Source organism: Perognathus longimembris, chromosome 5 (genome assembly GCF_023159225.1).
Source record: "Perognathus longimembris pacificus isolate PPM17 chromosome 5, ASM2315922v1, whole genome shotgun sequence".
Classification (NCBI taxonomy): Eukaryota; Metazoa; Chordata; class Mammalia; order Rodentia; family Heteromyidae; genus Perognathus; species Perognathus longimembris.
Window position 1 is genome coordinate 22,916,683 of NC_063165.1, and position 13,110 is coordinate 22,929,792.

The window sequence follows — 13,110 nt, forward strand, 5'->3', positions numbered from 1 at the left end:
ACTAGTACTGATAATTGTGTAAGGCACATAAAGTTATAATTATCCCTTGGCATAAAAGGGCTTCCCACTGTTCTATGTATTGTCCCTTGACAATGAATGTGTGTAAAATATATATGTACTTAGATGGATCATATGAGTTAACACTAAACATAGAATAATACATATTTATATACCATTATGGAATTCAGAGTGTGTGTGTAGAAATATCCGTACACAATAATCACACACGTATACATATACATACACACATAAATGTGTGTATGTGTATTAAATCTATGCGAACAAAAGAACCTACAAAATTTTTGGTAGGATTATCTCTCTCTGATCACATAAAACATCATAAAGTTGGAGAAAACACAAAGGGACACACATATGCACTCAAAAGAGAGAGAAATGGGCTTGCATCTTTTCAAAGTCACTGTGTAAAACTCTCATGAGGAAATCTTTTATCTTTACTTTTGTTTTTACCAAGTATCTATAAGCTGGAAACATAGAAACTACAATCTAGATTCTAAAATCCATATATACCATATAATCTTGACAAAAATGTAGATTCATTAGTTCTTTGTTTTCATTTTTGCTTAAGTAAAAATTCTAATATACACAGTATTTTATTAGAATAACTTATACTTCCATGTCTTCTCTAAACCAAGCAAGTCATATGAACATCTCTGCCTTCAGCAATCACACCCTGGGAATCATCCAAATGAATTTATTTCCTTATTAGAAACTCTGTGTATAGGTTGTAAAATGCAGAGACTGTATTTACATTAAAAAAAACTATGACACCGCAATTTAATGAAAATTAAACTGGTCCAATCCAGGTCCAATCCAGCTATGTTCTCATCTTTTCTTTTAGGTTTACAATATTTTGGCATGCATTTGTACATTTGTTGTGTCATTTGTGCATGCTCTTCTTCATATTTCAATACTGACAGTTTGAAATGCCATTTGGAAAGGGGGCTGGCATTTCACTATCAAGTCCGCTCCTTGCAATAGCATCCAGACACATTCCTTAAAACATGATAGTTCTGTTGTTTATACTCTAACACTGTTAGTAATCTATAAACACCAAGTCATGTAACATATGAATAAACTATGAGGTGTTCAGCTTAAATTGAATGATATCCAATAAACTAAGATGCAGCAGTTTGACTTGAAATATACAGCCATGATAAATTGATATTTCACTCTAGAACACAGAAAAAAAACCCACAATAGTTGACCTGAATATGTATATTTTGCTTTTAAATATTTTGTTTTAGAAGATGGTAATAGAATAAAAGAAAAATTATTTGAAAGATTTTGTGTAGATGGTGAGGTAGTGAGAGAGGTTAAATGACTAAGGACTAGCTTGCCTGTGACATGGATTTTATTCTAATGCTCCCTTTCCCATAGAATTACATCAAAATAATTGTAACCATTACAGAAATAAATGGCTAATAATATCACTACTGTGACCACACCTAAGCACAGATGCCAAGTGGCAAGAGACAGAAAGATGCATCATGGTGTAATGGGGGCCTTGTAAGATGCTACATTGCTTGACTTGCAACAACAAGCACTGGAGGGAAAGACTCAAGGACTTACAGGCTTTGGTCTGGTCTTTTACATAAGGATTATACAAACTTCTATAGCATGGTTGATCACCTTAAACTAACTAGTTAATGAAGATAATTAACAAACAGAAGCCTTCACAAGAGGTACCAAGTACCCACATTACCTTTGTATCACTTAAAATATGGCATCATCACTTACTTTACTCAAAATGGATTATAAGAAGAAATTTTTTTCCTTAGGGAGCTTGCAGTTTTCAGTTTGGAATATTGATTTGATAGTGTTTTAGACGAAGAGTTGAAAATAAGGAGATATGATGATTCAGATGATATAAAGGGCATTGTGCTTCTTTCTTTTCAGCTAAACAATGTGAAATGACAAGCAAATATAACACATCAGAAAGATGCATTCTAACTTTCTAACCATGAAATGTAAAATCTGCCTATTTGCCAAGTACATTTAGATTTCAGCTCTGCATGAGTACATTGCTACTCTGTTGAAAAGCATAGGTGATTACTGTACTGAAGTTACTAGCTAGAGACAATCAGTAGACAGAATATAAGTAAAATGTTTTTGCTGCTGTATTTTTCCCCAAAAAACCTTAGCCACAGGTTCCTTTGTAGATACAGTATTAAGTTTTAGTAGTCACCATAAGAACCAAGTCCAAAATCCAGTTGATAAAGTTAGACTGGCTTTTCAATTTTTCAAGCATGGTCATATTATTTTGAAGATAGCTGAAAGCAAGCCTAAAGTGTTTCTTCTACCTAGCCTGGCATTACCTCCAAACAGCTCTTTTTACAACAGTTTCCGGAGACGACAGCCACCATCTAGTCTCCGCAGATCTGAGAGAAAGTTGATGCCTTGCCATTTGATACACAGGTTCAAAAACTGATCCTGCTCAAGAATTCAGAAAGGTTACCTACAGCAGGTATATATTTCATCATGACAGAAAAAAGTTCAAATGACTTCTCTAGAAACTTTAAATTTGTTCTGGCACTAGATCCTGCTTTCCTGGGTATTAAAAATTTGATGAATTTCTTTCCTTGATTAATACATGCAATCTTTCCACTGTGGATTCTTCACAGTGAAAATCAGTATTAAATTTACTTTCTCAGTACTTTGAATAGGTAAATTAGAGAATACTTTGGTATTCAGAAAATACAGTACAAAATCACTAATCTAAAAAAAAAATACTTTGTAGATCTAAAGTCATTGTATAATCATGAGCTAAAAATAATTTGGAGGGAAGAAAATAAAAATAAAAAAAGATAATTTTAAAAAGGAATGAGACTTGTAACATTCTAGCTGTAATAATAAAAATCATGTAAAGTGAAGTACGTCAGGCCCAGGGAGACAAAGGATAAATGTTTTCTCTCATATGGTGAAGCTAGAACTAATTTATAAATGTGCTAATAAATACTTTGGGGCTATATGCAAGTGTACACAAGTGTATTATTCTAATTATTATATTTTCAGGTAAGAATTCAAATAGTATAATTCCTTAGAAAAGGTAACTGACAGTCTAATGAAATGATTACCAGGAAAGGCGTTCTCAAATGGTGGAGGATGGGGTCAAGGGAAGAGGGACACACAAAGGAGGAGAGAAAGAGAAGGGAATAAAGCTATAAAATTCAATGAATATCCTACAAAATTAAGAAAATGGAAGGAAGGGCTGGAGTTGGGAGAGATGGGGGAGAATAATGAAAGGGTGACATTAAAATGTATTTATAATAAAGTGGTTTGTTAAATGACAAGTGTTTTGTTTGTTTTGTTTTGTTTTGTTTTTTGGCCAGTCCTGGGCCTTGGACTCAGGGCCTGAGCACTGTCCCTGGCTTCTTCCCGCTCAAGGCTAGCACTCTGCCACTTGAGTCACAGCGCCGCTTCTGGCCATGACAAGTGTTTTGTACAACAACTTAAACACTAACAATAATAAAGATAAAGAAGCAACAAACAGCCAATAAGAAAACAACTCTTAAATCTAAAAGTGGAACAACAAGAAGTTGAAAGAAGGCTGGGGATATGGCCTAGTGGCAAGAGAGCTTGCCTCATATACATGAGGCCCTGGGTTCCATTCCCCAGCACCACATATACAGAAAACGGCCACAAGTGGCGCTGTGGCTCAAGTGGCAGAGTGCTAGCCTTGAGCAAAAGGAAGCCAGGGACAGTGCTCAGGCCCTGAGTCCAAGGCCCAGGACTGGCCAAAAAAGAAAAAGAAGTTGAAAGAAGGGAAGATGATATAAACGCAACATATTAGGAAAAAAAAAAAAAAAAACTTTCCTACAATAGTTATCTTTACCTTCTCTATTTACATGTAAAACAATATATTTATTGCATGTTCACACTCAGTGTTAAATTTGGAAATCAGACCTAAATTATTCATTGGCTAAAGAATAACAGAGAAATAACAATACACTAGGACATTCAAAGGAAAACTTAAGGTTTGTTTTCTTTGAATGCACAAAGTGAGTTTCTAGTAGAACTAATATACTTTTTACTCTACTTTATCTTGCCTGGCTGGCTGGCTTCAAACCATGATCCTCAGATCTCAGCCTCCTGAGTACACAGTATTACAGGCCTGAGACACCAGTGCCTAGTTTTGTACTGTCCATTCTCCATCCATGGTTAATCTATGCTCTTCAGCCACTGCAATGACCTGCTAAATTTGTTCTACTCAAATGCTATGTCCAGGCTTAAAATTATTTCACTTAGTATCAGATTATCCCTCTTTCTCTATTTTTCTTGTCACGTGTTCTTGAAAAGACACAAAAAAACTGTTTTATTTTATATAGAAGTAGGTAACACTTAAAATCCTACTGTTGTCTTATAACATGCATCAACATAAGATACCACTGACAGACATCATAACAGGAAGGAAGAAAGAATGAACTAGGGAACTCTATATTGTCAAGTGCCATAGTCACTCCTACTTAGCATTGTTTTTAAGTGAGAAACACATTGTTCTTTTTGCATTATCTACTGAACAAAGATTTTCTTTTATTGTATCTTAGACTATACAGGACTTCATGCTGCTGCCAGGCATTTTGATCAAGTGTCAGATGTCAGTAATTTTTGGAGCTTCAGAGGAGAAGCAAATTATTTCTGGGCTAAAATGTTGCTAAATCTTGAAGCTGCCATTAGTTTTCATGCAACCAGTAAGAGTTTACGTCTTAAAAGTCTGTTTTATACTTTTGCTTCGCAACACTTTTCAAACTTAGAATTCCTGCTATAATTGTATATGCCAAGCACATTCCTGTCCTTATACACAGGGCGGACACTCAGGCATTCAGTGAAAGGATTCCTACTAATATTAGGAAATAAATGAAACAAACGAATATAGGCAGACATCAAAAACATCCTCCTAACTACTTTGGTTGCTCACATCAAGCTCCCCTGACCTGCCTCTTTACTCACTAAGGCTTTTAAAGATGGCCATTTTCTATATCTTAAGAGATAGGAAATGGATTCCATCTTTCCAAGTACAATCTGATCTTTCCCATTAAGTGGAGAAAAGGAAGATGATTCTCAGTGACAACTTATGAAATGTTTTCATAAAGACAAACGACCAAGAACGGTACTTTCTAAAAATGTTCATAATGATACTTTCTAGTCTCAGAATATAGCTCAGGAATAATTCAGTATAAGTGAGATAAGTTTTATCAATTAACTATTTGAAGCTCCTCATTTTTCAGAAGAAAGCAAGATCAATGTTCGTTTTTCTTATCCCCCAATATAATAAAAAACTGAATTCAAATAGCCCTTTTCACTTCAATAAAAAGGATATTTTCCTGGCAATGCCGTTCCAACCCGGTAATCAGTGTAGCTCTTGCTTGGGTGGAAGTTGAAAATGAAAAGAAGACTTGCTCTCTCAAAAGTGATGACCTTATTGCCTTCATGCTTTTCACTTACATAGGCCTGGAACGATTAACATATGTCACCTTTAAATAACGCTGAAAGGCAGCTATTGTGGAAAAGTCCCTATTTTTTTCTTAATAATCTTGTTCAATGCTGAGAATAAAATAAAATTTAAAAGTTCCAGAAATTTGTATTTTTTTTTTTTTTTTTTTTGGCCAGTCGTGGGCCTTGGACTCAGGGCCTGAGCACTGTCCCTGGCTTCTTCCCGCTCAAGGCTAGCACTCTGCCACTTGAGCCACAGCACCGCTTCTGGCCGTTTTCTGTATATGTGGTGCTGGGGAATCGAACCTAGGGCCTCGTGTATCCGAGGCAGGTACTCTTGCCACTAGGCTATATCCCCAGCCCCAGAAATTTGTATTTTTAACATGCTATACTTTTGCCATCTAGACATAGGCCAATGCCAACAATTGCTTAAAGCATATAAAACAGCTCACTAGCCACTTGCTAATCTCAAAGGAAGCACAGATTAGTGCTGTGGCTTAGGTTTTAAGTACAAGTACAGAATCCACACTGTATGTCAAGTATTCATTTGTATTATACCTACATATTAGTGCATGTTCCTTAGGAATATTTTAAATCCCTAGAATATTACGTTAAGGTCCATAAAATATTACTTTTCAAAATTTAATATAATGTTACTATATCTAGGTTCTGAAATTATAGTTATTCTAAAAATCCTAACTTTTTACATCACGTAATCAGAATCATGGGCAAACTAAAGCCCATTAAAATGTTGGGGGGGGTTTCTGTTCTCAAAACAACAAGGTCTGGAAAGAAGTTATGGTTGTACCCTTCTTATGTGAAATATCACATATCTGCAGTAGGCTAGCAGTAGCCTCTGCTTTTCCAACAGTCTCCTGGTCTACCTCCAGCACAGACAGCACTTGCATGCAGCCAGAGCAGCAGTGTCACTCTTGGTGATTTAGAAACGGGAACTTGGCACTAGAGTAAACAGTGTGTCTGTTGGTATTCAACACCATTTCTACTGAAAAGAAGCATCATTTTGCTCATTTTCTTGGAGATGGCATTACTAATAAATGTGATTAGGGCAGTGGTGTCATGTAGCCAATCTTACTGAATATATAAGTACCTTTGTTCAGTCATCAGAAAAACAAAACACAGACACTAGTGTAAAAACACATCAATAGTCATTTCAAACAGCAGCAATATAAAGTAAATGAATTATAACTAACACGTACTATATGCTAATTTGTGCAACAGGAAAAAAAAGACCTGAATAAAATTTGCACCTGTTAATTACAATTTCTAAAACTTATTGAAAACTCAGACTTTAATTCCAAAGGAGATTCAGACTCATGAAAAATACAAACAACACACAGGTATAATGGCATCAAATTGAAATGACAAGTTAGAGACCAATAAGAAGGGAAAGAAAATAATAAAGAAACCTACATGTTGTCCAAGTAGTCTCTTTATGACAGTATAATTATTTATATAAGGAAAAACAGTCAAAATAATTAAGATATTTACACCACAATCTCCAAAATGGGTCCCAGTGGGAGCTTTTGCAATTTATTTTAACCAATTGAAATAAAAATACTAAATTTAAACAACAAGAGCAAACTAACCAGAAAAGTAAACAGGGCATTCTGTTTCAGATTTCCATTATCTACTGGAGAGATTTCAGTGGCATGTTTTGACAACCTGAAGTATGTTACAGTGAACCACACTCTGAATAACAAAGCATTGCCTGGGAGATCTGCATATAGATTTAAAGCGATTGTCATTCTAAGCATGCCCAGCCTTGGTGACTAAAACATCACTTTTAGAGTAAAGAGCTTACCTGTGGAGCTGAAAGCCAGCCACATCTTTCTTCTAATCTATTCATATCCCTGTCAAAGTTATTTAGGAGTTTATAGCGAAGAAGGTCGTCATCAGTTAAATGAAACTGTCTTCTGGCATAATGGTAACTCTCATTATTTCCTTTCCTCGGGAAGTCTAACCATTCAGGATGCCCAAATTCATTTCCTGTATCAAACAAGAACACCCAAAAAAGTGTTAATTATCATCCAAAATATCAGTATTTCATGTCAAGGTAACACCATGACATATGATTTGAAAATCCTTATAATTAGAGTATAAAATATCACTATACACTGTGAAACATGTAAAGACCTTCAAAACCATAATGGTTCTGTCTACAAAGTACATTTGGATTCTGAAGCCAATAGGTCCAGCTTTACCCTGAAAACTCATTCCTCATCAAACAGTTCTGTTTCCTCATGTGCATTAAGGACAATTATATCTATCACACTTACCTCATCTCTGAAATAATCTAGGAGATCTCAGAGGAACTTCTGAAATTTCCATCTCTGTAACCTCTGCAACCAGTAACTATGCTTTACATTTTCCACTGGCTTCGTACATACCATTAATTTTTGATCCTTGAAGGAACTCTCCACTATATTCATTTCACAGATGGGAAATTCAAAGCTCTGGGAAGTTATGGGATTTGTCCAACCTCACATATATAATACTCAGTAGTAAATAAGCATTAAAATTTACTTTGTGTGATTAAAATAATCATGTTTTTTACCCGTCTTTAGGCAAATATTGTATATTTTAGGTGTTAAAGAAACCCAATCCATATTGATATGCTTTTCTATTTTCTTTTAATATCTATTTTTCATCATTTCATATATGTCATATTTTAAATTGTATGAAAATATTATTTCTCATTAAATGATTAGACCTAGAGTTACAATAAATTAAAAAATAGATACCTAATAATAAATAATAAATACATAGTATTTCAATCTGATTTGAGTGTCCCTTTTTGGTTGTCCCTATTTAGTAACGAATTTAACTGTACCTTCATGTGCCACTATAATAATACTGTAATTGCCACAACTACAAATCTGTCTCAGAAGTGAAAACCTACATAACCAATGCATTTATATTACAGAGCTGCTTGGTTCTTTTTCACTCATTTTTCAGGGCAAAATTCTGAGGATGAATTTATTCATATTTTTAGTAATATGTATTCCCAAATCAACATATTAATGTGTTTTGTATTATCTACACTTCCTACTTCAAAGAAAATAGTATATTAACGTTCTACTAAATAAATCCTAATAAGCTAGGATTTAATTCCAAATGATTTACTACAGAGACTTCAAATAGTAAAAACTTTGTCAAGAAGCACTGCAACTTACATTTAATTTTACAGGGCCACATCATCACACACACAAAAAAAAGACAGTGTGGCAACCCAAACCTGGTAGCAATTCCATAAAAATAAGGCATCTGCAAACATTTTACTAAATTCTATTATTTCAGTCAACTAAAGTTTTCCTGAGGATGTTGTACATAGTACAACAGAGAAGATCTCCGGATTTCTGCCTCTCAGATCTTCATTAATTTAGCATGCCTTAAATTGACATTAGTAGCTCTGGTCTGCTATATTTATGAGTCCTGCTTGGGACTTGAGCTTTATCAGCCCAAGATATATCTCCAAAACACCTTGTTCTATCAGCCATTCAGCAGGGAGAATCATGTACATCCAGAATTACAGCCAGAGCACATTCTTTAGTGAATGTGGGACAACGGCATATCCAAACCCTTAACCAACTACAAGTGGGATTTCAAATAGTGGATTTGGGATAACTAAGGAATATTAAATCGCAGACTATATTCAGGCTTTCTATGGGAAAATACTTTTTTTTTGTACTAGTCATGGTTTTGAGGATTGATTCTAGTATTAATAAAAAAATCTTTCACGCTTCCTGTGAAGGGTGTGACATCCACCATAATCATCATCGCAGAGGAGAAAGTTACAACTTTATGAATCTCTTATATATTAATGTAAGCACTATGGTAAGCACTTCATATGAATTTATTTCTTCTGTTTTTATCAACAATGATGTAGATATCACTTTCATACCAGTATTATTATTTAATGAAGAAGCAGAGACACAAAGGAAACAACATAGCAAGTAGTTAAAACTATAAACACAGTTGGTCTTGTGTTGGTAATCTGATTTTTAAATTACTAAAAAAAAACACACTGACTTGCTCAGAAGTAAATGCAACAGAAATAGTGCTAAGAACAATAAGCAACCTTTCCTTGTGTAGGAGAGATTCCATATTAATTCAGTAAATGGCACAAAAAGGATGGAGAGAAAGGTGATACACAGTGAAGAGTTCAGATTAGTCACACAACAGGATTTGTACTGGGAAGAGGGAAGACAGACAGGATGAAGTCAAAGCAGGAAGAGTCTTGTATACTTTGGTCCTTCTATCATAGGCAATAGGGGAATAAAACCAATTTCAAGTAGAAGAATGGAAGATCACATGTGTCTGTTACTAAAATGCTTGGTTGATGAAGCTTATTCCTGAGATCTTTCAATCAACTTCTCCTTATTCTGTGGCCCCCAAAAGTAAAATTTCCTTCATTAAAAAAAATGTTTGGTTGAGTACAATAGATAATGGGTATTACATAATGTTGAATGGTAGATAAGATGGTATAGAATCTACTAGCTGTAATCAACTGCAGTAAGAATGATAAAACGAACATTAATACAAAGCATTTTTGAGAGACAAAGAACAAAACATCGTGACAGAGAGGAAAAGGGACATTAGGTGAAATTCTGAAGTTTTGAATCAGGGACACTGAGTAATGTTCAGACTAAGTGCTCTGGGGAAAAAAGGTGACCGAGAAAGTTTGGTATGAGAAGATAATGAAGTCATTGTTAGGTTTAGTACACGTTAAGATGCTTACAGGCATTCAGGGATTGAGAGTAAAAGTATAAAAAGAAAAAGAAAAAAAAAACAAGTATTGTAATTCAGGAGAGAAATTCAGGTCAAGAGCAAGAGTAATTTGTAAGCCCTCTGTAAATAAAGGCAGACAAACCCACAAGAAGAAAGCGGGCCTCTGGAAGCATGCCTGGGAACTGTGGGCAGAAAGGTGATAAATTATAATATTAGTGCTGAGGAGCAACTGTTAGCAGGGTAGGACACAAATTAAAACTGGTCAAATGCAACAAACACATGTATATGAAGATCTTATTATATTACCAACTCTTTAATATAGGAGCAAAATGGTACAGATCATACTTTTCAGTCTATATTAAACACCAGAATAATTAATAGACATGCTTCATTCCTGTTCCACTAACTCTAGAGAGTCTCAGGCAGACATATGTGGATATGTATGTTTATATGTATGTATGTGTGCATACATATGAAATATATGATATATGGGATATATATATATACATGTATACACACACACACACACACACACACACACATATATATACTTCCCCATGTATTCTGAAAATACATGAGCTGAAGACTTCACTCTGAAAAAACACACAAGTGTAAAAACTTGAAATTTCTTTATTTCCAAGGGTGGTTATACAACACGTGGTCCGTGGACATAGATTTCCAGGTCTGTGAAACTTAGGTTTAATTCCATTTGAGCTACTTATTAGGGACATGAATATAGGTCATTAATTTCAGCTGTCAGATTCCTTACCTGGGAAATAGAATATCAAGTTTCAAAAACCTCTTGCAAATTCAAATCAGGTGACATGGGTGATGGGCTAGCAATTCTATACATTTAGATGTATTGAATGCATGTATGGTGGCTTCTATGCTATACTGTCCCATTCATCATGACACTCAGAAAAGAAGGTCCTAGAAAGCATCAGATGAGTTATATTAAAGCTAAAATTTCTAAGTGACAACAGTCTGAACAGAAATGGTTATATCTACTAAAACAGACTTGCAAATCATTTTAAAGTGCTATTTTTTTTTTACAATGTGTGTAATCCCATGGATAAGAGGCTCTTGGTCTAAGGCTAGCCCTGGGTAAAAATGCTAACTATCTAAAGCAAAAGGGGTATTAAATGTGGCTTAAGTGTTCAAATCCCAATGGATTCAAAACCACCATGTTAGCAGTTCAAATTGCTAAAAATGATATCATAATACATATAATTTTGTGATAATGTAAAATAAAATTAAGTTTCAAAGCTAGGAAAATACATCTATTAAAGTCAAGATATGATGAAACTGTTTTATTAGAGAATCATTTATTTACATTTATTAGACTCATTTAGATTTCCTAAAAGAAAAAAATCTTTTCCTAGAGAAACTTCTTTTAAAACTAAAACACATGGAAACCTGCATACAAGAAAAATACTGAAAATTTTATCAGTGATTGCAGACAAAAGACTGTATGTACTGGGTGGTTTTTGAATGTTATCTCTGTTGTAAATGAGTTGACCAGGGGCAAATTAAGTTTAAAGTGGACAAACATAACTGGATTTCACTTTTGGTTAAAAATTGTAAACACAAGTATTGAATAAAAGGAAGCAAATCAAAGAAAGTCTTTCAAGGTGACCTTGGAATAACAATGAGCTACTTATGATGTACATAGAAAAAGAAAAGAAAAAAAAATTAACAACAACTGGAAAAGGGATGTTAGTACAATACCCAGCTCACAACTCACAAACCTAAAGAAAAATACTATCATTAAAAAGAAATAAAACATTTTTTAAAGTTAAAAATGTTCTTGTTGGCTTTGATCTACAAATTACTTAGAAATGTGCAGAATGTCAGTATAGAAAAATACTCACAAAATTAGCATATAACTGAAGAGCAGCTGGATAAATGAGTCCTTTCTGAATACCCATAGGTCATGCTTGTAATTGTAACTATGTAGGAGTCTGAGATCTGAAGATCATGATACAAAGCCAGTAAGGACAGGAGACTCATCTCCAATTAAAAACCAAAAAGCTACAAATGAAGATTTGGCTCAAGTGTTAGAGCAGAAGTCTGGAATAAAAGATCAAGGATGGTACTTAAACCCTAAATAATTTAAGCCCCAATTGGACACCAACCCCCCACCCGCCCCCGACACACACACTAAAGGTTCTTTTTGTAAGGTTCACCAGAAAGGAAAACCACCACATGATTCAGGCAGAAAGGAGTTTATTGGAGGGGAAGCAAATGGCTAGCCAACATAAAATAGAGGTGTGGGGAGATAGAGGGGAAAAAGAAGGGAAAAGGAAAGAAAACAGCAAGAGAAGGAGCGAAAAGGAAAGAGAGCAGGGACTGTGTTGAGCTGGATGAGATAAGGCCAGGTGGATTGGATATGACCTCAGAGAAGGAGGAGGTAACTGCCTCCAGGTGTGTCAGTTACCCAGGTAACTCAGGTACTGCCCACAGACAAACAGGTGGGGGGCAATTGCATGGAGCCCTCCCAGGGGTGGACCTTACACTTTTCTGGTGAAGAAAACACATACCGACCTACCTTTAATCCTAGCTACTGAGGAGGCTGGATCTGAAGATCACAATTAGGAGAAGAAAGGTAAGAAAGCCTCTGACACTTTTATCTCCAATTAACTACCAAAGAGCAGAAGTGGACCTCATGGCTCAAGTGATAGAGAACTAGCCTTGAACAACAAAACCTTGAGTTCAAGACCCATGAAAGGCACATACAAACACATGCAGACACAGGCACACACAAATGGATATAAGTCTAAATGGATTTAGGTTTGGGCCAAGGTAAAAAATTTGTTTTAGTACAGATAATTTGCTAGATGTAATGGGGTTCCCCCCCAAGAGAGGGGACCACAAGGTAATGGGGTCTGAGGGAGGGGGGGATCCCCCATC

The 13,110-nt window shown here is 35.2% G+C and overlaps 1 protein-coding gene across 1 annotated transcript in view; it reads right to left on the reverse strand.

Annotated features, from left to right (window-relative positions):
• The window catches only part of Gbe1 (1,4-alpha-glucan branching enzyme 1), a 224,410-nt gene that overhangs the window by 27,234 nt on the left and 184,066 nt on the right, over positions 1 to 13,110 (reverse strand). Inside the window, exons 13-14 of the mRNA XM_048346430.1 lie at positions 7,274 to 7,458; positions 5,339 to 5,469 (exon numbers count right to left, since the gene is read on the reverse strand). Coding sequence (XP_048202387.1) covers positions 5,339 to 5,469; positions 7,274 to 7,458 — 316 coding nt within the window. The remainder of the gene's footprint in view (positions 1 to 5,338; positions 5,470 to 7,273; positions 7,459 to 13,110) is intronic.